The sequence below is a fragment of the Myotis yumanensis genome, unplaced genomic scaffold (assembly GCF_028538775.1).
Source record: "Myotis yumanensis isolate MYYU_CA2020_CCGP unplaced genomic scaffold, mMyoYum1.0.hap1 SCAF_5, whole genome shotgun sequence".
NCBI classification, from domain to species: Eukaryota; Metazoa; Chordata; class Mammalia; order Chiroptera; family Vespertilionidae; genus Myotis; species Myotis yumanensis.
The window spans coordinates 35797856-35823013 of record NW_027223756.1 but is presented as its reverse complement, the minus strand read 5'-3'; the positions used below and the strand labels follow the sequence as shown (position 1 = coordinate 35823013).

Here is a 25158-nt window from a genome sequence, read left to right as displayed (position 1 = left end):
AGATACATGCAAAAATGAAACTAGATCACCAACTTCCACCATACACAAAAATAAACTCAAAATGGATAAAGGACTTAAACGTAAGATGGGAAACCATAAAAATACTAGAGAAATCCACAGGCAGCAAACAGTATGGCGTTTCCTCAAAAATTTAAAAATGGAACTGCCATTTGACCCAGTAATACCACTTCTAGGAATATATCCCAAGAAAACAGAAACACCAATCAGAAAGGATATATGCACCCCTAGGTTCACAGCAGCACAATTTACAATAGCCAAGATTTGGAAACAGCCTAAATGCCCATCAACAGATGAGGAGATTAGAAAACTTTGGTACATATACACAATGGAATACTACGCTGCTATAAAAAAGAAGGAATTCTTACCATTTGCAGCAGCATGGATGGAACTGGAAAGCATTATGCTAAGTGAAATAAGCCAGGAAGTGAAAGAAAAACACCACAGGATCTCACTCATTTATGGATAATAAAGAACATTATAACCTGATGAACAAAAAGATAGATACAGAGGCAGAGAAGCATTGAACAGATTGTCAAATTACAGTTGGAAGGCTGGGGAGTGTTAGGGGGGAGGTAAGGATCAAGCGAAGGACTTGTATGCATGCATATAAGCATAACCAATGGATACAAGACACTGGGGGGCTGGGGGGAGGGCATGTGCCGGGGGTAGGGGAGGCTGGGGGAAGGTCAATGGGGAAAAAAAAAAGAGACATATGTACTACTATCGGTAATACTTTAAACAATTTAAAAAAAAGACAAATATAAAGTGTCTGAATCAGATATTAAAGCAATGTACTACTACCATGTGAGCCTTCGTTGATCTCTTCCTGATAAAGGAGAATTAATTAAAAAAACAAACACACAAACAAAAAAACTGTGGTACATCTATACAATGGAATACTACACTGCAGTAAAAAAGAAGAAATTCTTACCATTTGCAACAGCATGGATGGAACTGGAGAGCATTATGCTAAGCGAAATAAGCCAGTCAGAGAAAGATAAATATAACATAATCTCACTCATTTGTGGAATATAATGAACAACATAAACTGATGAACAAAAACAGATCCAAAGACAGAGAAGCATCGATCAGGCCATCAAACCTCAGAGGGAAGGTAGGGGAGGGTGGGGGTAAGGGGGAGAGATCAACCAAAGGACTTATATGCATGCATATAAACCTAACCAATGGACACAGACACCAGAGGGGTGAGGGCATGAGTGGGGAGGCAATGTGGGAATAAGGACACATAGGTAATACCTTAATCAATAAAGAAAAATAAATATCTTCTCAACATTGGAAAAAAGTCATTAACAAAATTACCTTTTATGTCACCAAACCATAATTTGAGGCCCCACAATATTGAGAATTGCTGTCAGAACAAATGGTAATACAATTGACTATCTTAATAATTACCAATTACTTATTAACAGTCAGGCAATGTTCTAAGAGCTTTACTACATAGTAACTCATTTATTCCTCAAAACTAGCCTATGAAATAGGTTCTATTATTATCCTTATTTTACAAATGTGGAAACTGAGGCACAAAGGGATTAAGTAATTTGCTCAAGGAGTAGTAAAGTGCAGATATGAACTCAGGTAATCTGGCTCTAGAGTGTCAATGTCTATAGACTTCTGTTGAGACCTTTGAGGAGTAGCCTGCCAATCTCATAAGACACTTACTAGTAAGTAGGCACTATTATTATCGTATTACAGTCAAGAAACTAAAATGTGCCCAAAGTCAGATCATTAATAAGTGATAAAGTCAGGATTATTATCTCATTTGCCTTTCTCTAAAAACCAATTTCTTAACTATTAAGATATAGTGCCTCTCTATATACCCATTAAGAGCAATGAATCCAGAAGCCATTAGATAAATCAGATCAAATTTCACACAAAACTAAAGATCAAACAGGAGTAAGATATATGTCACGGTGTAAACTTAAAGACATATGTTTCCTCAGAAATATAAAATATTGCCTGGCCAGCATGCTTTAGTGGTTGAGCATTGACCTATGAACCAGGAGGTCACGGTTCAATTCCCAGTCAGGGCACATACCCGGGTTGGAGGATCAGTCCCCAGTGTGGGGTATGCAGAAGGCAGATGATTAATGATTCTCTCTCATCAATGATGTTTCTATCTCTCTTCCCCTCTCCCTTCCTTTCTGAAATCAATAAAAATATATTTTTAAAAAATAAAGAAATATGAAATATCCACTGATTTCTGCCAAGTACTTCCAATTACAATAAGCAAAGACATTTATAAAATGTATCAGTTAATGAGAGAAAAATACACATCTTACATAGTTTAACATAAGAGATAAAATAAATAGATATAATGTTAACTTTGCCTGCCACGTGTACTAAACACCAAATGTAAACTTACCTGCAAGGAGGCAAGACCATGGAGTCTTTCATAAGCACAGATCCAGAAAGCAGGATGTACCAACATCTGGCAATAGTTTCTGAACTATTTAAATAAAAAGTAAATAAATACACACATTCACATGTATATGGATTCAATACAAAGTATAGAACATGAAATATATTCTAGTACTGCAAATCATCACAAATTAAGTAACACAGACCATGTTCACATTCTTCATCTTTGTGCACTAGATCATCACATATGATAGAGATCAACTTAAATATTGTACTATATCTGCATATTAGAAATCCTACTTCTAATAACTATTCTGTATATTGAAGACAATATTACTTGGAATGCACAAATTTATCAATGTTGTATCTTCACTTTCAACTAAATTTAGATAATAATCTAATTATTTCTTTTCAGTGTTATTCTGAAATACATTCGTTTGTTTGAAGAATAAAATAAAAGAGTATCAGATAACTTAAGTCCGTCAGCATTTTAGTTCAGTTAGATCTCCAGTAAAAACCCAGAATCTTGTTAGATGTTAGTTTATGACCTAAACTAATCTCTTTCGCTCAAATATCTTTATTACCATACCAATAATCTTCAATCAATTTTAATATGAAGATTCTAATATGTATAAAAAAATATCTCCTTTGAGCTAAGAACTGTATATCTATCTGGCTGTCTACTTGACATGTCGTCTTGTATATCTAACAGACAATTCAAACTCAACATGTTTAAAATCTACCTCATCCTCATTTTCTTCAAGCATGGATCTTTTCTATGTCCTCATTGAATGTAGTACCATCCACCATCCAGAAACCCAGGCCTACAAACCATTCTATAAACAACCTAGGGTAAGCTTTCTGGGTCAATTCTAATTGCTTATCATCAGAAGAAAAACATATTGTCAACTTTCCAGTGGGTACTTTAAAGTTCCTTTCTCTCTTTACTGAAGGAAGATGCAAATGGCTGTAAAATTCCCACTTAAGGTTCTTTATTTATTTTTCTTTATTTATTTTTTATAAGTACCGCATGCTAACCAATTGCACCACTGGAGCTCCATTTTTTAATTAAATCTTTATTGTTCTGATTATTACAGTTGTTCCTCTTTTTTTCCCCCATAGCTCCCCTCCACCCGGTTCCCACCCCACCCTCTGCCCTTACCCCCACCACCCACTGTTCTCATCCATAGATGTACAATTTTTGTCCAATCTCTTCCCACACCCCAGACACCCGTTCCCCCCGCCCACCCTCCCCCCCAGAAGAGTCAGTCCATTCCCTTTCTATGCCCCTGATTCTATTATATTCACCAGTTTATTCTGTTCATCAGATTATTTATTCACTTGATTTTAGATTCACTTTTTGATAGATGTGTATTTGTTGTTCATAATTTGTATCTTTACCTTTTTCTTCTTCTTCCTCTTCTTAAAGGATACCTTTCAGCATTTCATATAATACTGGTTTGGTGGTGATGAACTCCTTTAGCTTTTCCTTATCTGTGAAGCTCTTTATCTGACCTTCAATTCTGAATGAGAGCTTTGCTGGGTAAAGTAATCTAGGTTGTAGATTCTTGCTATTCATCACTTAGAATATTTCTGGTCACTCCCTCTGGCCTGCATAGTTTCTGTTGAGAAATCAGCTGACAGTCGTATGGGTACTTTCTTGTAGGTAACTGATTGTTTTCTCTTGCTGCTTTTAAGATTCTCTCTTTGGCCCTAGCTGGTTTGGCTCAGTGGATAGAGTGTCGGCCTGCGGACTGAAGGGTCCCAGGTTCGATTCTGGTCAAGGGCATGTACCTTGGTTGTGCGCACATCCCCAGTAGGGATGTGTGCAGGAGGCAGCTGATGGATGTTCCTCTCTCATCGATGTTTCTAACTCTCTATCCCTCTCCCTTCCTCTCTGTAAAATCAATAAAATATATTTTTTAAAAAAAGATTCTCTCTTTGTCTTTTACTCTTGGCATTTTAATTATGATGTGTCTTGGTGTGGTCCTCTTTGGATTCCTTTTGTTTGGGGTTCTCTGCGCTTCCTGGACTTGTAAGTCTATTTCTTTCACCAGGTAGGGGAAGTTTTCTGTCATTATTTCTTCAAATAGGTTTTCACTATCTTGCTCTCTCTCTTCTTCTGGCACCCCCATAATTTGGATGTTGGTATGCTTGAGGTTGACCCAGAGGCTCCTTACTCTATCTTCATATTTTTGGATTCTTTTTTCTTTTTGTTTTTCCAGTTGGGTGATTTTTGCTTCTTTGTATTTCAAATCTTTGACTTGATTCTTGCGATCCTCTAGTCTGCTGTTGGAACTCTGCATAATATCCTTTATTTCAGTCAGTGTATGCTTAATTTCTAGTTGGTCCTTTTTCATAACCTCGAGGGTCTCACTAGATTTCTTGAGGGTCTCACTAAATTTATTGGCGGTCGCACTAGATTTCTTGAGGGTCTCACTAAATTTATCGGCGGTTTCTAGAAAATTCTTGAAAAACCTTAAAAGTGTGGTTTTGAACTCTATATCTAGTAGTTTGCTTTCCTCTATTTCTGTCATTTGTGACTTGTTTCTTTGTCTCTGCATTTTTTATGCTTCCCTGTGTTGGTAGAGTGGTTTTCTGTGTTAGGTGTCCTATAGGGCCCAATGGCTCAGCCTCCCCAATTACCTGAGGTGGACACTCTTGGTGCACCCCTTTGTGGGCTGAGTGCACAGTCTTGTTGTAGTTAAGCCTTGATTGTTGTAGGTATCACTGGGAGGAATTGACCTCCAGGCCAATTTGCTGTGAGAATCAGCTGTGTCTGCAGTGGGAGAACTTCTGAGCTGGGGACACCCTTCTGAGGCCCGACTTGCTTTAGTGGGGCTTTGGTGCTCACTGAGTCTGTCCCCTGAGTGTGTTCCTTATGGATCTGAGGAGTTGTAATCTGGATGGTCCCACTCTGACCACTGGGTACACTGGCTCTTGGATCTCTAAGAAGGTGCTAATTTAGCCTCTGCCTGAGGCTACCCAGCAGGAGCTATGGAGAGATTCCCCTTCCTTTTTTGGGGTTAGGAGGTGCCCAGATGAGGCCCAGCTGTGAAGCAATGCAAGCTGCTGTGGGGCCTTGGACCTTCTTTAGGAAGTTCTGGGTCTCTCTGATTCAGCTGTAGTTTGTTAGGTAATTTTCAGGTTGCAAAGGGCCAGGCCTTTCATATGCAAAAGCCTCTGTGCACAGGTTGGGTGGGGCGGGGTCTCAGGAGATCAACAGGGCGGAGCAAGCAGCTATGGCTGCTCCCCAGTCCTACCCTAAGAGGCCCCGCGTGTCAGTGTCCCGATAATCGCTGCAAGCACCTCTGAGAGAAAGCCGCCCTCGAGTTCTGTCTGATGCCAGACAGTCGTTTCTCCCCGTATGAGTCTGGGTCCCCATAGACTCACCTGGAACTGGAGTTCAGAGCAGTTGGGAGCTTGAGACTCCCTCCCGGTTGAAAAAGACAACTGCGTCCTAAGCCACCAGCCCTTTCGGCGTGCGCCTCCATACCTCTGCACTTTACTTCCGCAGCTCCTCTGAGTCTCAGTGTGCTTTTCTCTTTCCTACTAGTTGTAGAATTTCCACTCAGCTAGCCTTCCTGTGGTTCTGGCTGATGTCCGTTTTGTCTTTTAGTTGTATTTTTGAAGTGGTTGTGTGAGGCAGCAATTTCCGGTGTTTACCTATGCCGCCATCTTGGTTTCTCCAAGGTTCTTTATTTAGAAATCCCACTTACTTATTCTTTTGAAATATGACTTTTACAAAATCAAGGAGGAATAAAATCAATGAAGGAAAATTTTTCCAAATTAAGACGGAAGTTATGACTGGATGCCACGACAAACATCCAATTTTTATCTCACTTGGCAGAAGCAGTCACAAAGTTGTCAGTAAAATCCAGTACAAATACAGGAAAAATCCTGAAGTTCATTCCTACCATCAAGAGTCATGCTGATTGGAATGTTGTCCCGTGCACCAACAAGCTTTCAGGTTAGATTCCTGGTCAGGGAACAATACCTAGGTTTTGAGTTCCATCCCATTTGAGAGGCAACCAACAGATGTTTCTTACATTGATGTTTCTCTCTCTCTCCCCCCCCTTCCTCTCTCTAAAATTTGTGGATAGGGGTGGTGGGTGTCCCTCAGCCTGGCATGCGCCCTTAGGGGATGTCCGACATCCCTCTCACAATCCGGGACTCTGCATGCACCAGTGACCATACTTTTCATACAGGTGAAAGGCATCTTGCTGTTGTATGGGCAGCTACATTTTTTTGCCCGAATTATTAAAAAGTAGTACATAACATGATCCTTCTGAGGCAATAATACCATTTTCCCCATCTTATGGGTGGAAAAACTGAAGCAGAGAGAATTGGCTTTGTCACACAATTATAAGTGTCAGAATAAGGGCTGACTACAAAATGTGCAAGCCAGAGTCCATGCATGTCATTGTTGCATCATCCTGTTTTTTCAGTATTAGAGTAGCCTTGCCAGGTTTTAATTTTTAAATCTAAGAGAATGTTCACAATATATAGGGTAGGGTCGATCAGGGCGATCAGGGCCACTGGCACCGCCTTGACTGGCGGCATGATGCCACCTGCTGGCCAGGCTTGGCCCCTGATCGCTGCCATTGGTCGCCTCCCTGTAGGGGGGCAGATGCTCAAAGCAGGAGCTGCCCCTTGTGTTGAGCATAAGCCCCCTGGTGGTCAATGCATGTCATAGCGACCGGTCATTCCGCCGTTCGGTCAACTTGCATATTAGGGCTTTATTATATAGGATGAGAGACATGCCAGTTTATGAATCAGCAACAGTTCAGATCTTTGCAAAGAATTCCACTCTCAGAGCATGGTTCACAATACAGCTGATAAGAAAACACAAGGAAAGTGAAACTCGTTGAGTGGGGCCCTATTATCTCCTTTCTCTTTGCAAGCAAAAGAATCCAAGAATAATCTAGCCCAGAGAAGGGAGGCACACCGAATCTTGTCAGATTTTACTCCATCAAAGGCTTCATACTGCTCATAAAATAAAGACTAAAAATTCTTAGGGGTGGCCTCAACATGCCAGTCCAGGCTCCTCTCTTGCTGTGTCCTCTTCTTTTTCCAGTTTCCATGTTTTTTCTTTTCTTTTTTTTTAAATCCTCTCCTGAGGATACTTTAAAATTGATTTTAGAGAGAGGAATAGGGACAGAGAGAAAGAGTGAGAGGGAGAAACACCAATGTGAGAAACATCATTTGGCTGCCTCCCATATGCACCCTGACCACACACTGAACCCAAAACCTAGGTATGTACCCTGACTGGGAATCGAACCCACAACCTTTTGGTGTATCTGATGACACTCTAAACAAATGGGGACCTGGCCAGGGCTTATTTTATGTTTCAATTATAGTTTGCATTCAACACTTTTTTTATATTAGTTTCAGGTGTACTGCACAGTGGATAGACCAGGGGTCCTCAAACTACGGCCCGCGGGCCACATGCAAATACAAATATTGTATTTGTTCCCGTTTTGTTTTTTTTACTTCAAAATAAGATATCTGCAGTGTGCAAAGGAATTTGTTCATAGTTTTTTTTTTAACTATAGTCCGGCCCTCCAACAGTCTGAGGGACAGTGAACTGGCCCCCTGTTTAAAAAGTTTGAGGACCCCTGGGATAGACACTCATGTAAGTTACAAAGTGTTCCTTCCAATAATTTAAGCAACCACCTGGCATCATAGATAGTTATTACAATACTGTTAAGTAAATTCTCTATGCTATTGCTTCCTTTATTATTATGAAGTGGCCTTCCTTATCTCTTATGTCCTTCGCTTTGAGATCTAATTTGTCAGATATAAGTATTGCTACCCCAGCTTTTTTTCATTTCCATTCGCCTGAAAAACCTTTTTCCATCCCTCACTATCAGTCTGTGTGTGTCCTTTCTACTGAGGTCGGTCTCTTATAGACAGCAGATATATGGGTCATTTTTTCTTATCCACTCCGCTACCCTATGTCTTTTGATTGGGGCATTTAATCCATTTACATTTAAAGTTATTATTGATAGGTACTTGTCTGTCGCCATTTTTATTCTTTATGCCTGTGTTCCTTCTTTGCTTCCTATTTCTTCTTTTTACAGCAGACCCTTTAGCATTTCTTGCATTGCTGGTTTGGTGGTAATAAACTCCCTTAGTCCTTTTTTGTCTGTGAAGCTCCTGATTTCACCCTCATTTTTGATTGATAGCCTTGCTGGGTACAGTATTCTTGGATTCAGACCCTTACTTTGCATGACTTTGTATATTTCATTCCATTCCCTTCTGGCCTGATGTGTTTCTGTTGAGAAATCAGTCGCCAGTCTGATGGGGGAATCCTTTGTAGGTAACTTTGTCTTTCTCTAGCCGCTTTTAAGATTCTTACTTTGTCGTTGGTGTTTGCCAATTTAATTATAATGTGCCTTGGCGCTGGTCTTTTGGGGTTCATTTTGTTTGGGACTCTGTGAGCTTCTTGGATTTGTGTGAGTTTTTTCTTCCCTATATCAGGGAAGTTTTCTGTCATTATTTCTTCAAACAGGTTTTCTATTCCTTGCTCAGTTTCCTCTCCTTCTGGCACCCCTATTATGTGGATGTTGTTTCCTTTCGTGATTTCCCAAAGTTCCCTTAGGCTCTCCTCCTGTTTTTCAAGTTTTTTTTCTAGATGCTGCTCTGCTTGGGTATTTTTCCCTACCTTGTCTTCTAGGTTACTGATGCGGTCCTCTGCTTCTTCTAGTCTACTGTTGATGCTTTCTATTGAGTTCTTTATAGCAGCAATGTCATTTTTCATTTCTTCTTGGTTCTTCTTCATTTTCTCTTGGTTCTTTACCATATTGTTGAATTTGTCTTCTATTCTTTCCAGCGACCTTATGACCATTTCTCTGAATTCTTTCTCTGACATATTGCTTGCCTCCATTTCGTTTCCTTCCTTTTCTGGTGATGCCTCCTTTTCTTTCACATGGGGGTTTCTTTGTCTCCCCATGATCTCTCTTCTCGGGGTGTTTGGTTTTGTAGCTCTCTCTCTCCTTTTCCCAGGTGAAATCTGACCTTTCCGTGAGAAGGTGGAGGGCTCTTCCGAGCCTGCGTATTCACGCTGCTTGAGATCCGGTCCTCGAAATTGCTTAACTTTTTAAAAAACCACCAAACTGTTTCCTAAAAAGGCCATACCACTCTTCATCCTCACCACGAATATATGAGAATTCCAAGTGTTACCATATCCTTGTCTATATTCATTACTGTCTATCTTTTTTACTGTAGCTATTATAATTGGTATAGAGTGATATCTCATTAATTACTGTATACAGTATAAGGTACCTTTCTGACTGTATCTATTTAATGGGTACCTTTTTGACTATAACTATTCTAATAGGCATAAAGTAACACTCATTAATTATTGTATATGTTATAAGGAAAGGGTCTAAATTAACCTTCTGCACGTAATATCTCAACTAACCAAGTACCATTTGTTTAAAAAACTGTGTTTTTACCTCTGAAATGCTTTAGCACTTTCATCAAAAATAAACGGTTCATTGGAGGTTCCTTTTTTTTCCTCAATCATATTATGTACACATTGTGTACGGATCTTAGGTACAGGCCATTTTTAAATAACAAAACTGTTGCCTTGCAGGTGTAGCAAAACTGTTCATAAATATCAATTTATTTCTGGGCTCTCAATTCTGTCCCAATGATTTATATAGCTATATTTTTCTTTGATAGCACTAAAATATGTGTAACTATTCTAATTAACTGACTCTCCTCCACCACATGATACTCAATAAGGACAAATAATTTGTCTTCCCACCATTCTATATTAGAATTAGCATAATGTATAGCTGACCAATATTTAAAAACTAGAGGCCTGGTGCACAAAATTCGTGCACAAGGGGGGGGGGGGGTCCCCGCAGCCCAGCCTGTACCTTCTCCAATCTGGGACCCCTCGGGGGATGTCTGATTGGTGGTTTATGCCAGACCCCGGGAATTGGGCCTAAACCAACAGTCGGACATCCCTCTCACAATCCAGGACCACTGGCTCCTAACTACTCACCTGCCTTCCTGATCGCCCTTAACTGCCCCCTTACCAGCCTGATCACCCCTAGCTGCCTCTGCCTGCTGGCCTGATCGCCCCTAACTGCCCCCCTGCCCACCTGGTCGCCCTAACTGCCCCCCCGCTGGCCTGGTCACCCCTAGCTGCCCCCCCTGTTGGCCTGGTTGCCCCTAATTGCCCCCACGCTGGTCTGGTCACCCCTTACTGCCCCCTCCCCCCCGCTAGCGTGGTCGCCCCCAACTGCCCACCCCACTGGCCTGGTTGCCCCTAACAGCCCCCCTGCTGGCCTGGTCGCCCCCAACTGCCGCTCCCTGCCAGCCTAGTTGCCCCACGCAGCCTAATGTTCAGTCGTTTGGTCATCCCTCACTAACTCCCCTGCCGGCCTTGTTGTCCCACACAGCATGCTGTTCAGTCATTACTGTTACTGTGACGGCATCCAGGACAATTTGCATATTCCTCTATTATTAGTATAGATAAATGACTGGATCAACAAATAAATGAAAGTAGCTATCAAAACCCATATAAATCATGTAAGTAGTTTAGAAATAATGTGTAAGTAATAAAACATGAAAATCAATACCATTCCTATATACCAGTTGAATCTATATACATAAAAGGCTAAGTAACCGTCTAAGTAATTTCTTTCAATGTGCACGAATCTGTGCACTCGGCCACTAGTCTATATAATAAAAGAGGTCACTATAGCAAAAAAAAAAACACCAAAAATCTTAATAATGTTGAGGAAGGAATAGATTTTGTTTTTAACCAGACACGGAAAGCAATAATGACAAAGGGAAAAACTGAGAAGTTAGGAATTTGTCTTCAAGATGCCATTAATAGAGTGAAAAGGAAAGCCACACAGTGGGAGAAGATATATGCTACATAAGTATCCAACAAAGAACTTGAATAGAGAATTCAAAAAGAACTTCTAAAAATCTATAGAAATAAGACATACAATCCAATTAAAATATGGTAAAACTTGAAACAGAATTTCAGAAAGAGCTATCCAAATAGCCCATAAAAATATAAAAATCATTCATTATCATTAGTAAGCAGGGAAATGTAAAATAAAATCACAATGAGATAACAAAATGAAATGCATGTTAGATTGTTAGAATCTCCTAAATTTAATCATGTGAGGTTCCAATGATTCTATTCCTAAGAATATGACCAACAGGAATGAGTAAGTAAGGGCATAAAAAGATATGAACAAAATGTTCAAAGAAACTATGATAATAAAAAAACCTGGGAACAACCTAAATATATAGTAACAGGATAAACAAATTGTGTTATTTTCACACAACTGGATACTGTAAAGCAGTGAAAAAGAATGAGTGTAGCCCTGGCCAGTGCTACTCAGTGGTTAGAGCATCAGCCTGAGCAACAAAGGGTCATAGGTTAGATTCCTGGACAAGGGCACGTACCTAGGTTTTAGGTTCAATCTTCAGCCCCAGTGAGAGTATGTGCAGGAGGTAACCAATTGATGTGAGACACATCGGTGTTTCTCTCTCTCTCTCTCTCCCCTTCCCTACTTCCCTTCCACTCTCTCTAAAAATCAATGGGGAAAAATATCCTTGGGTGAGGATTAACAACAACAACAAAAAGAATGAGTGCAAAAACCTGGAAGAAATGCAGACATTTGTGAAGTTAAGACAAAAAAAGAAAAAAGCCTGACGAAAGATTTTATCTGTATGACATTCAAAAGAGGCAAAACTAATCTACAGCGATAGAAGTTAGAACTAGATTACCTTTCCAAGAAAACTGACTAGAGCCTTCTAGAGCCCTGACATATTTTGCATGTTCACATGGGTAGGAGTTACATGTGTGTGTGTGTTTGTGTGTGTGTGTATTTTATTTTATTGTTGACAATATTACAGATGTCCCCCAATTCAGGTGTCTATATTTATTAACCATTGCCACACTGTACACCTTTTGTAGACTCTATGCCTATTATATTTCATAGTTTATGAATATATTTCAATCTGTTCTACAGAAATTGTTCCAGAATTTCAATGCTAAAAATCAAAATTTAAACATTAAAGCAATTAATTTTCGCTAATTATGAAAGTACTTACCAAAAAAGAATTTGATTGCCACTGTATCTCTCATAGCGTGCTCTTGCAGACATTAATCTATTTTAAAAAGTAAAAATTTTAAAGATTTTTACCTTAAATTTTGTTTAAAAAATTCTGTTATAATCACCTTAATAGAAAATGATCAGATTTCCCACTACATTTTTCACTAAACTATAAGAGTTTAGAAATATATACATTAAATGCAACATTTTCAAAAACAATTAGATATTAAGTGGCAGCAAGTATAATACTCTTTATGTACATTCACACTAAATAATGTATTTTTTAATTATGAAAAAATAAGCTGTCAATTCACACTAAATCCTTGTGTGAAGAACAGTTACTGACAGATGCAAACACACACACACACAAATTCTGTTGAATAATTATATAAATTTACTTTCATTTAAAAAATATTATTAGTATTACTAAATTTTCTAATTTTCAGTTTTCTTCTTTTTTTTTAATATTTTTATTGATTTTTTACAGAGAGGAAGGGAGAGGGATAAAGAGTTAGAAACATCAATCAGCTGCCTCCTGCACACCCCCTACTGGGGATGTGCCCGCAACAAAGGTACATGCCCTTGACCAGAATCGAACCTGGGACCCTTCAGTCTGCAGGCTGATGCTCTATCCACTGAGCCAAACCGGTTAGGGCTCTTCTTTCTTTCTTATTTGATACATACTAACACCTGAATTGTTATAAAGAAAACAGAAAATAATAAATTCCAAAGAATTAATTAGCAATCTGGTCCATAACCCAAAACTTAAGGAACAGCCAGAGCCTGACCAGTGTGGCTCAGTGGTTGAATGTCAGTCAACCTATGAACCAGGAGGTCACAGTTCGATTCCTGATCAGGACACATGCCTGGGGTTGCAGGCTTGATCCCCAGCATGGGGCGTGCAGAAGGCAGCACAGATCAATGATTCTCTCTCATCATTGATGTTCCTATCCCTCTCTCCCCCTCTCTGAAATCAATAAAAACATAAAAAGAAAAAACAACAGCCAGAAAAAGAGGTGAATAAACTGGCCATGGAAGGAAAACACATTTCAATTAAAATGTTATGTAAAGTTAAAATAGCAGTTAATAGCACTCAAAATTGTTTTTACAAATTCAGGGTGGAGCAAAAGTAGGTTTATAGTTGTTTGTATGGAAAATAATACAATAACAATAATATAAAAATAAACTGTTTTGCATACTCACAACTGTAAACCTACTTTTGCCATACCCTGTGTAATCTCAATGACATAAGGTAGAAGGCGAGAAAGCTAATTTTACAAAAGAAAAATGAAGTTTAGAAAGTTTATGGATCTTGTCCACAAGAACTTATACCAAATCAAGAATTCTGCTCCTTCCACTTTAATACAACTCTACATCATACCATGCCCATTTTAAGCATCTGACATAGTAAATATCAATATTAACTACAAAAACAAAACAAAAATTTTTTATTTTCACATGCTAGCACAGTGCTGTGCTTTGCTTTACATAGTTACAGTTGACCCTTGAACAACATGGGTTTGAACTGAGCAAGTCCACATATACGCCAATTTTTTTCAGTAAGTACTATAAATATATTTATCTTCTTCATGATTTTCTTAATAACATTTTTTGTCTAGCTTACTGCATTGTAAGAATACAGTATATAATACATATAACGTATAAAATATGTGTTAGCCCTGGCCAGTGTGGCTTAGTTGGTTGAAGCATCGTCTTGTGCACCTGAAAGGTTGCAGGTACGATTTTCGGTCAGGGCACATACCTAGGTTGTGGGTTCAATCCCGTTAACGCGCATATGGGAGACAACCAGTTGATGTTTCTCTCTCTCTGCCCCAGCCCTGCCTTCCCCTCTCTCTTAAAAAAAATTAAAAAATCAATTAAAAAATGTTAAAATGTGTTAATCGACTGCTTATGTTATCAGTAAGGCTTCTGATCAACAGTAGGCTATTAGTAGTTAGATTCTGGGGGAGTCAAAAGTTACACGGATTCCCACGGCTAAGAAAAACTGGTATGAAAAACACAAATTCCTTATGCTCATTCTATAAAAAGTCCTTAAAAAGATTTGGGCCCTGCAATTATCTACCTAAACTCATTTGAATAACTCCACAGCACATCCTCTTAAACACAACATCACACTTACCTAAGCTGATGTTCTCTGAGGTTTGATAATATTTCCATCCCATGAAGATAAGAGTAAATAGTGTTTAAATCCTAAAGAATAGAAATTATTTTAGATTATTTCAAATATACTTTTTATAATATAATGATACCCCAACAACTATGATTATAAGCAAACAACCACTTATACCAGAACGGTGAACTATGAGAATCATAAAATCTCTGAATTATAAGAGATCTGAAAAGAACTCCCTCAACTCCCCCCAGCATGGCTGATGGCCTATACACAAATAATGCCAGAAATTAAAATCTCGCTATTTCATATGAAAGTCTATTTCATTTCTAAACAGATGTAACCTTTCTTCTTCAGTGACCTCCAAATATTTGAAAAGTTTTTTAAAGCTTATTTTTGTTTTTTCCCCCTCCAGATTATATAGTCTCAGTACTTGCAGGTTCCAAATATTTAAGCATCTGAATATTTGGAAGCACCTGACTGACCTCTGAAGATGACCCAGTTTGTCAATATCCCTCTTAAAATATGACTTTCTAAAAAATATTTTTCAAAAGGTACTCAAAGTGATTATTAATGTGCCAATAAACAAATAAGACATCCAGTGAGACAATCCTATTTTTCACTCTGTGAAAGAGGTGGGGAACCTTTCTCTAGCACAGTGATTACATCCAGTTTAAATTATCTACATAAAATGTACTTCCTTATCTATACTAATAATAGAGGAATATGCAAAATGTCTGGGACACCGTCACAGTAACAGTAACGACTGAACAGCAGGCTGCCTGGGGCGAAAAGGCTGGCAGGGGGGTTAGTGAGAAACAACCAAATGACTGAACTGCATGGCTGCATGGGGCGACAAGGCCAGCAGGGGGGAGGTGGTGGTTAGTGAGGGTCAACGAAATGACTGAACAGCAGGCTGTGTGGGGCGACCAGGCTGGCAGGGGGGTTAGTGAGGGACAAGCAAATGACTGAACAGCAGGCTGCATGGGGTGACCAGGCCAGCAGGGGGGTTAGTGAGGGATGACCAAAAAACTGATCAGCAGGCTGTGTGGGGCGACCAGGCCAGCAGGGGGAGCAGTTGGGGGCGACCAAGCGGGCAGGGGGGGCAATAAGGGGTGACCAGGTTGGTGGTGGGGGGCAGTTAGAGACGACCAGGCCAAAAGAGGGGGGGCAGTTAGGGGCAACCAGGCCGGCATGGGGTCAATAAAGGGGTGACCAGGCTGGCGGGGGGGGGGGGGGGGGGCCGTTAGGGATGACCAGGCCGGCGGGCGGGGGTGGGGGGGTAGGGCAGCTGGGGGCGACCAGGCCAGCATGGGGTCAGTAAGGGGTAACCAGGCTGGCAGGGGGGGCAGTTAGGGATGACCAGGCTGGTGGCGGGGGGGGGAGGGCAGTTGGGGGGAACCAGGCTGGCAGGAGAGGCAGTTAGGGGCAATCAGGCTGGCAGGCAGAGGTGGTTAGGGGTGATCAGGCTGGCATGGGGGGCAGTTAGGGGCGATTAGGCAGGCAGGCAGGTGAGCAGTTAGGAGCCAGCGGTCCCTGATTGTGAGACTAAACCGGCAGTCAGATATCCCCCGAGGGGTCCCGGATTGGAGAAGGTGCAGGCTGGGCTGAGGGGATCCCCTCTCCCGTGCACGAATTTTGTGCACTGGGCCTCTGGTTCTCTTATAAAGAATAATGCCTTAATACCAGGACAGACTGCTCCCAAACACTGCTTTCCTGCTTTGATATACAAGAGAATTATCAGACGACAGAAATCCTTAGGTGAGGATTTATAGAAAAAAGACAATAGTGTTTCCAGAAAAGAAAAGGATAACAGACTAGTGCCATCAGTAAAGATTTAAATTAAGCAAGGGTAATGAAGAAAGCAGATGAATCCTAGAAAATGACTGCAGACTGACACAGATATAACCAAATCATAGCTGCAGTCCCAGATATAATACTGTTGTTACAACTGATTAGTTAAGCTTCAGGTATTGATGTGGTGAAGGTATTTTCCATTCCAATTACAAAAAGGTTCAGAAACAGTTTGCATTCATGTGGTGCAATATTAATTTACAATTTTTCACGTGGAACAATATTAACTTACAATTTTGCCTTACTCTCTGTCATAAAATAATCTGAAGACATACAGATCTCCTAACCCATTACATAGATGATCTCTTGCTGACTGGATAAAATGAATAAGAGAATAGGCAAGAGGTGGCTGATACCCTAGAGTTCTTGGTAACACATTCAGAAAGTGGGAGATAAACTCTATGAGGACTCAAAGACCTGCCACTTTAATGTTCTTTTATGTTTGTTTTTTTTCAATTTAACTTATCTTTATTGTTGAAAGTATTACAGATGTCCCCTTTTTTCCCCCCATTGATCCCCTCCACTCTGCTCTCGCCCCCTCCCCAGGCCTTCACTGCACCATTGTCTGTCCATGGGTTATGCATATATGCATAGAAATTCTTTAATTAATCTCTTCCAGCCCCACCCACCCCATCCTCCACCACTTTAATGTTTTTAGGGGTGAATTGGTCAGGACATCCCCGCCAAAGTAAAAGAAAAATACTTGGGACTTCAGCTTTAGGTCAAGATGTAATAAGAGGGATTGAATTTATTCTCCACCTAAAACAGCTAAAAATCAAAACAAATATATGAAACATTTTTCAAGAGATAAGACCTCAGGAAACAAAAGACAGTTTTAGGGGAAACAAATGAGTGAATTTACACGATTATCACACCTTACTGGTGGTACCAGTTGTCTGATATTATCTTGAGGAGAGGAGCTGGCAGTCTGGGGAGCTGAAGGTAGCTTGAGTTTGGAGAGCAGGAGAGACAGAGAGAGAGAGTGCTACATAGAGACAAAGTATGTTCTGGAAACCTATAGAGAGTCTCCTTTGAGTCTTAAGTTGAGTACTGATCATCTCATGCATGTAAAGAAACATCTGAAATCAGGGAAAGAACCATCAGAAAGAAACCAGCATCAAAATGAAAAGGGAACCCACAGTATGGGAAAATATACTTGTCAATGATACATCTGATAAAGGGTTAATATCCAAAATATATGAAGTACTCATACAACTCAACAAAAGGAAGACAAACAATACAATTTAAAAATGGGCAGAGGGCCTCTGCTCAGCCCCAACATGCAGGGCCTGGCCCCACCTCAGCAGCTGTCATACAAAGGGACTCCCCCAGTCTGGTGCTGTGCTCAGTACACTGTCAGCCAGGCCCAGCGCTTCCTCTGAGGCTGGCTGCAGGCTCCTGCCTCCCCAACCCCTCCCAGGCCCAGGACCCAAGCCGCTGTGTCCAGGAGCCACTGCCGGCCATCTAGCCAGCTAGGGCCTGTGCCCTTGAACTCCACCCACCCCCAACCCAAACTCTTCAAATTGATGGAGTGTTGCCTGCCCAGATGGGGATGGCCAGACTGCAAGGGCCTGACGCTCTCCTTCTTCTATCCCATCTGCTATCACAGTAGCTTTTCCAGGTAAACTCCACAGGCCAGCCTCCTCCCTCCCTCCATGGCCATCCCCCAGCCATTTTGTACCATTATATAAATACATATAAATATAAATATACAAATACAAAAAAAAAAACGGTCAGAAGTCCTGAATACACACTTCTCTAAAGAAGACATAAAAATGACCAAGAGACATATGAAATAATGCTCAAAGTGATTAATCATCAGAGAGATGCATATTAAAATGACAATGAGGTACTACCTCACACCTGCCAGGATGGCTAGCATCGATAAATCAACAAACAAAGAAGTGCTGGCAAGGATGTGGAGAAAAAGGAAAACTACTACACTGTTGGTAGGAATGCAGACTGGTACAACCACTATGGAAAACAGTGTGGAGATTCAGCAAAAAATTAAAAATGTAATTGCCATTTGACCCAGTGATCCTACTTCTAAGACTATATCCTAAGAAGCCAGAAACACCAATGAGAAAAAAAATATGCACACCTATGTTCACAGCAGCTTTATATGCAATAACTAAGATCTGGAAACACAAGTACTTATCAGTAGATGAATGGATTAAAAAACTGTGCTACATTTACACAATGGAATACTAGGCAGCTGAAAAAAGAATGATGTTATTACCCTTTGAGACAGCATGGAGGGACCTGGAGAGTATTATCCTAAGCAAAATAAGCCAGAGAAAAACAATTAACAGATGATCTCACTTATATGTGGAATCTAATGAACTGATGAACAAAAATGATCCAGAGCCATTGAAGCATGCAACAGACTTACGTATTTCAGAGGGAAGGGAGGGGGGTGGGAAGAGATTAACCAATGAACTTACATGCATATATGCATAGCCTATGGACAGACAATAGTGCAGGGAAGGCCTGCAGAGGGGACAGGAGCAGGGTAGAAGGGGTCATTGGGGGGGAAGGGGTTGGGAGGGAGGAGGGACATCTGCAATACTTTCAACAATGATAAATTTAAAAAAACATGTATTTTTCACATATACAAAGGCTGAATGAATTCATCACCAGCAGACCTGCTATGTTAAAAAAAAGTTAAAAGTACTTCATAAAGAAGGAAAACAATACCAGATGGAAATCTGGATCTACAAAAAGCAATGAAGAAAACTGAAAATGGTAATTATGGGTAAATATGAATTTTTTCCCTAACTATTTAAAAGATAATTGACTGTTTAAACCAACAACAAAGATAACTTAATTGTGGGGTTTATAATATATGTACAAGTTAAATACATCACAATAACAGGACAAAGGTCAAGAGGTAAAAATGGGAGAATACTGTTGTAAGGTCCTTATACTTTATGTGAAGTAATATATCACTTAAAGGTAGATAGTGATGAGTTTAAGATGTAAACAACGAACCTTAATAAACCTCATAGTTTGTGGATTCTTTGGATCTTCTACATATATAACATCTCTTATGAGTAAGTACAGTATTATTTCTTCCTTCCCAGTTGATGTACTTTTTTCCCCTTTTCTTGCCTTATTGCATGAGCTAGGACAATGGCCAGAGTAGGTGTTCATCAGTTACATACTTATAAACACAGCTGCTGGGGCCCAACCCTTCGAGTTAAGAGTCATCACAACTTGGCCAGACAACCACAAAATACCTATTCTATGGAAATGTGCTTTTTATTTTTTATCTCAAGACAATTTATTTTAGTGGCAAATAAGTTCTGAAAACTGTAACACACAAAGGTTATGTTATGTCAAGCAGAATTAGAACTCTCATAACTTAACCTGCTAGATGACGGTTAGGGTAGTGCCAAGGAACCGCAGAATTTTCTCAGATTCCTGATTGAATTTATGTCATACTAGAGGCCTGCATAGATTCATGCACCGGTGGGGTCCCAAGCCTGGCCTGCGAGAATCGGGGCTGGGGAGGGACCGTGGGAGGGCTCCAAGGCGTGTCTGGCCCATCTCACCCAGTCCTGATCGGATGGACCTCAGCAGCAAGCTAACCTACCAGTTGGAACATCTGCCCCCTGGTGGTCAGTGTGTGTCATAGCGACTGGTCAAACAGTCAAACGAATGGTTGGGCACTTAGCATATTAGGTTTTTATTATATAGGACTAGAGGCCCGGTGCACGAAATTTGTGCACGGGGGTGGGGGGTGTCCCTCAGCCCAGCCTGCACCCTCTCCAATCTGGGACCCCTCGAGGGAGGTCCGACTACTGGGATTGGGTCTAAACGGGCAGTCGGACATCCCTCTCAAAATCCAGGACTGCTGGCTCCCAACTGCTCACCTGCCTACCTGCCTGATTGCCCCTAACTGCTTCTGCCTGCCAGCCTGATCACCCCCTAACCACTCCCCTGCCAGCCTGATCGATGCCTAACTGCTCCCCTGCCAGCCGATTGCCCCTAAATGCCCTCTCCTACCGGCCCAGTTGCCCCTAACTGTCCTCCCCTGCAGGCCTGATCACCCCACTGCTCTCCCCTGCTGGCCCAGTCACCCCTAACTGCCCTCCTTGCCAGCCTGGTCGCCTTTAACTGCCCTCCCCTGCTGGCCTGGTCGCCCCCAACTGCCCTCCCCTGCTGGCCCAGTCACCCCTAATTTCCTTCACTTGCCAGCCTGGTTGCCCCTAACTGTCCTCCCCCTGCAGGCCTGGTTGCCCCCAACTGCCCTCCCCTGCAAGCCTGATCTCCCCCAACTGCCCTCCCCTACAGGTCTGGTTGTCCGCAAATGCCCTCCCCTGCAGGCCAGGTCTCTCCCAATTGCCCTCCCCTGCAGGCCTGGTCCCTCCCACCTGCCCTCCCCTGCAGGGCTGGGTCCCCCCCAACTGCCCTCCCTTGCAGGGCTGGGTCCCCCCCAACTGTCCATCCCTGGAGGGTTGGGTCCCCACCAACTGCCCTCCCCTGCCAGCCTGGTCCTCCCCAACTGTCCTCCCCTGCAGGCCTGGTCACCCCTAACTGTTTTTAAAAATAAATATGTTAAAACAAAATTTAGAATTAATTTTGTAAACTGCTTATGTTAAAAAGTGACTATTTTTTATCCATTAGAACTGCTGATCACCTATACCAGTGGTCGGCAAACCGTGGCTCACGAGCCACATGCGGCTCTTTGGCCCCTTGAGTGTGGCTCTTCCACAAAATACCACGTGCGGGCGCGCACGTACAGTGCGAAGTTGACTTAAAACTTTAAAGTTTGTTAATTTTAGGGAATGTTGTGGAGTGAAAGAATATGTAGTGTCGAGGATTGAGAAAGGTATGTTGAGATGGTTTGGACATATAGAGAGGATGAACGAAAGGAGATAGACGAAAGAAGTATATAAGACGAGTGTGGATGGGAGAGTTGGAAGGGGTCGACCTCAACAAATGTACCTCAATCAGATTGAGGACATTTTTAGCAAAGGCCAGCTTAGGAGTACCCTAATTAAGTTAATAACAATGTACCTACCTATATAGTTTAAATTTAAAAAATTTGGCTCTCAAAAGAAATTTCAATCGTTGTACTGTTGATATTTGGCTCTGTTGACTAATGAGTTTGCCCACCACTGACCTATACTATTTGCTGCATATGTTGACAGACTCCGCTATACTGCTAGCTGCCAAAGTGAATTCTGTGCAGTTCCTGCTACTCGGAATCACAAGATTCATAGTCTGGAATGGGCGTGTCTGATTGGCAGCACTTGGATCATTTGCCCAAGTCCTACTTTTACAAAAGTTGGAAAAATGAAAACCTGCTGTTTTCAGCTTCCACTGAAACCCATAAGCTGAGGTATTCTCCAAAGAGGAGTTTATTCGTGGCTTGACTTTCTTGGTAGATTTTTTTTTTACCATATTGCACTAGGAGTTTAGTATAGCCTTGGGGCCAGCCTACCAGCTATTTTATATATTTTTTGGCATGCTGCCATACCCATTCATTTACCTACTTTTTATTTATTTATTTAGAAAAAAAGTAATATTATTTAACAGTTTTCTGACTTAAATATTTTCACATAACAAAAGTTTTTATATCACCATATTACTTATATACATACCCAAAAGTGAACAAGAACAAAAAAATCAAAAGATGCCCTTTCAAAAAAATAAGAGTGAAATGTCTCTGGGTTTTTTTTCCCAGGAACCTGAAACGGTTCCTCTCTTAATATACAAAGTCCGTACACTATTTATAATAAAACTGTCCTTTGAAACCAGAGAAGCAATGAGAGAACATAAAGGCAGTTATTTTTCAGAAAAACAAAAACAGCCTAGCTCTATCTTACAATGAAAAAGAGACCCATTTATTAATAAAATGAACACAATACTGGTCTGAAGTGCTCACAGGGAGGTAAAAGTGCTGATGCTCTCTCTGTAATGGGAGCATGCTTATATTTATAAAATATATTGTTCAGCTACATAGAGGCCCGTATATATGTATGTACATATGCACTTATATATAGAACATATAAATAACTTCAGAGGGGAAATTCACATGAAGAGAGAACTTTCCATCTTTGTAATGCTTCAGGAAGGACATGCTGCCTCCGCACATGTTGGCTTGGTGTGGGACATGTTGAATGTGACATTTACCTACTTTTTAAATGGTTGTTTTCATGCTACAAAGGCAAAGTTAAAAACAACTATTCAGGCCAAAAAAACTGAAACCATGCTCAATTCTTCTCTTTCCCTCAAATCACATATCCAATCCATGAGCAAATTATGTTAGTGCAATCGTAAAAATATTTCCATAATTGATTACTTCTCACCACCTGCATTATTATCACTTAAATCTGAGTTATGATTGTCTCTTCTCTGCAATGTGATAGCGTCTTACCTGATGCTCCTGCTTCTTTCTAACCTTGCTACCATACAGTCTAGTCACAACCCAGCAAGCAGCCAGGGGACTTTTTAAAAAGTATGATAATGTCACTTTTCTGCTTCAAAACTTTTGGCAGTCCCCTTTCACTCAAAATAAAAGTTAAAGAATTTACAAATATTTAGAAAGTCCTACGTGATGTTTCATCCTATACCACCACCATCACCTCTCTGACTTCATCTCTTACTACTCTCACCCTTATTCACTCTTTTATACTCAGAGTTCCTTGCTATGCCTTGAATGCACCAGACATGTTCTCATCTTAAGGCCTCTGCAATGACAATTCTACTTGGAAAGCTCTTTCCCCATATAGCCCCATGGCTAACTCCATCATGTGTATCAAGCCTTTAATTAAGAGTTATCTCTACCAGCACAATATTGACCATCTTATTTAAACTGCAACCCAGCCCTAGCCAGTTTGGCTCAGTGGATAGAGCATCGGCCTGCGGACTAAAGGATCCCAGGTTCGATTCCGGTCAAGGGCACATGCCCGGGTTGCGAGCTCAATCCCCAGTGGGGGGCATGCAGGAGGCAGCCGATCAATGATTCTCTCATTGATGTTTCTATCCCTCTCTCACCTCTCCCTTCCTCTCTGAAATCAATAAAAATATATTTAAAAATTAAAAAAATAATAACAATTAAAAAAATAAACTGCAACCCAGCCTTTGCCCCTTGTTTCCAATCTTTTTATTCTGTTATTTATTAGCAATTATCAGCTAACATATTATGTAACTTATCCTATATAATAAAAGCCTAATATGCTGTGTCCAACCGTTCGTTCGTTCGTCCACTCGCTATGACGTGCACTTACCACCAGGGGGCAAATGCTCCGACTGGTAGGTTAGCTTGCTGGTGGGGTCCGGCCTATCAGGACTGGACGAGATGGGCCAGACACGCCCTCGACAAATCCATGCACCAGGCCAGTTTTGGCCTGATCCTCACAAGCTAAGCTGAGGGACCCCACTGGTGCACGAATCCATGCACGGGGCCTCTAGTTTATTATATTATCTGCCTTCTACCCTCCCCCTTCTATTAGAATGTAGGCACTTTTAGGGCAGGTGTGTTTTGTCTTGTTTTTTAAAATATTTTTATTGATTTCAGAGGGGAAGGTAGAGTGAGAGACAGACAGAAACATCAATGATGAGAATCACTGATTGGCTGCTTCCTGCATGTCCCCCACTGGAGACCGAGCCTACATCCCAGGCATGTGCCCTTGACTGGAATTGAACCCGGTGGATCCTTTAGTCTGCAGGCCAACACTCTATCCACTGAGCCAAACCAGGCAGGGTGGTAACCTCCTGGTTCGAACCATGACCTCCTGGTTCATAGGTATACACTCAACCACTGAACAACACTGGCTGGGAGGTAACCACTTCTTCATTCATACTTTTGTACCCCAAATTCTACACTCCTTCAAAAGCAATTCCAATGAATTAAGCAGTTAACAAGCTATGCTGCTAGATGTCAAGGCTTTAGTCTGTGTATTGTGGGCAGTTGTTTAGTATTCCCTTAAACCATGCTGCTTTTCCAGGGAAAAGTACTTACCAAAGGCACATAATGGCCAACATAACTTTGTGAACAGGTTAGAAAATTTCGTAAGGTTCAAAAACAGGCAATTTCAAATTAGGTAATTCTGCTCTTAAAGAGAAGTAGCAGCCAGGCTGGTGTGGCTTAATGGTTGAGCATCGACCTATGAACCACGAGGTCACAGTTCGATTCAGATTAGGGCACATGCCCAGGTTTCAGGGTTGTTCCCCAGCAGAGGGAGTGAAGGAGGCAGCTGATCAATAATTTTCTCTCATTATTGATGTTTTTATCCTTCTCCCTCTCTCTCCCTCTCTAAATAAAAATGTATTTTTAAAAGAGAGAAGACTTTCCCATTAAAATGTGAATGTATCATAAGTAATATTCAAAAGTAAAACTGACAGTAAACACCGCAAGCCTTGCATGACATTTTCTAATAATATAAAAATTATGGCAGATTCACCTGTTCAAGGTGAATGCTTTCAATCAGCTCACAATTACTTTAAGAATCATCATAGCAAAATTAAAGCACACTGGATTATAAAAGCAGATTTCAAAAAAGAACTCTGGAAAGTGACAGTCTTTGCCTGTTTCTATGCATAGATTGGGATCTCCAACAACGAAGTTCTACTCATCCTAACTACAATTATGGCTTGAAGAATGTTACAAAAGATCAGCCCAACGTTACTGAGACCTACTATGAAAAGCGCTATAAATCTGAAAAACTC

The 25158-nt window shown here is 41.0% G+C and overlaps 1 protein-coding gene across 6 annotated transcripts in view; it reads right to left on the bottom strand.

The window, feature by feature from the left end:
- Positions 1-25158, bottom strand: part of RAPGEF6 (Rap guanine nucleotide exchange factor 6) — a 190318-nt gene that overhangs the window by 164044 nt on the left and 1116 nt on the right. For 5 of the 6 annotated variants that reach the window (XM_070415050.1, XM_070415052.1, XM_070415051.1 and 2 more), the window contains exons 2-4: positions 14635-14705; positions 12493-12549; positions 2405-2488 (exon numbers count right to left, since the gene is read on the bottom strand). In XM_070415050.1, coding sequence (XP_070271151.1) covers positions 2405-2488; positions 12493-12549; positions 14635-14705 — 212 coding nt within the window. Of the gene's footprint in view, positions 1-2404; positions 2489-12492; positions 12550-14634; positions 14706-25158 lie in introns of those variants that run through there. The other variant, XM_070415054.1, reaches the window with a different exon arrangement.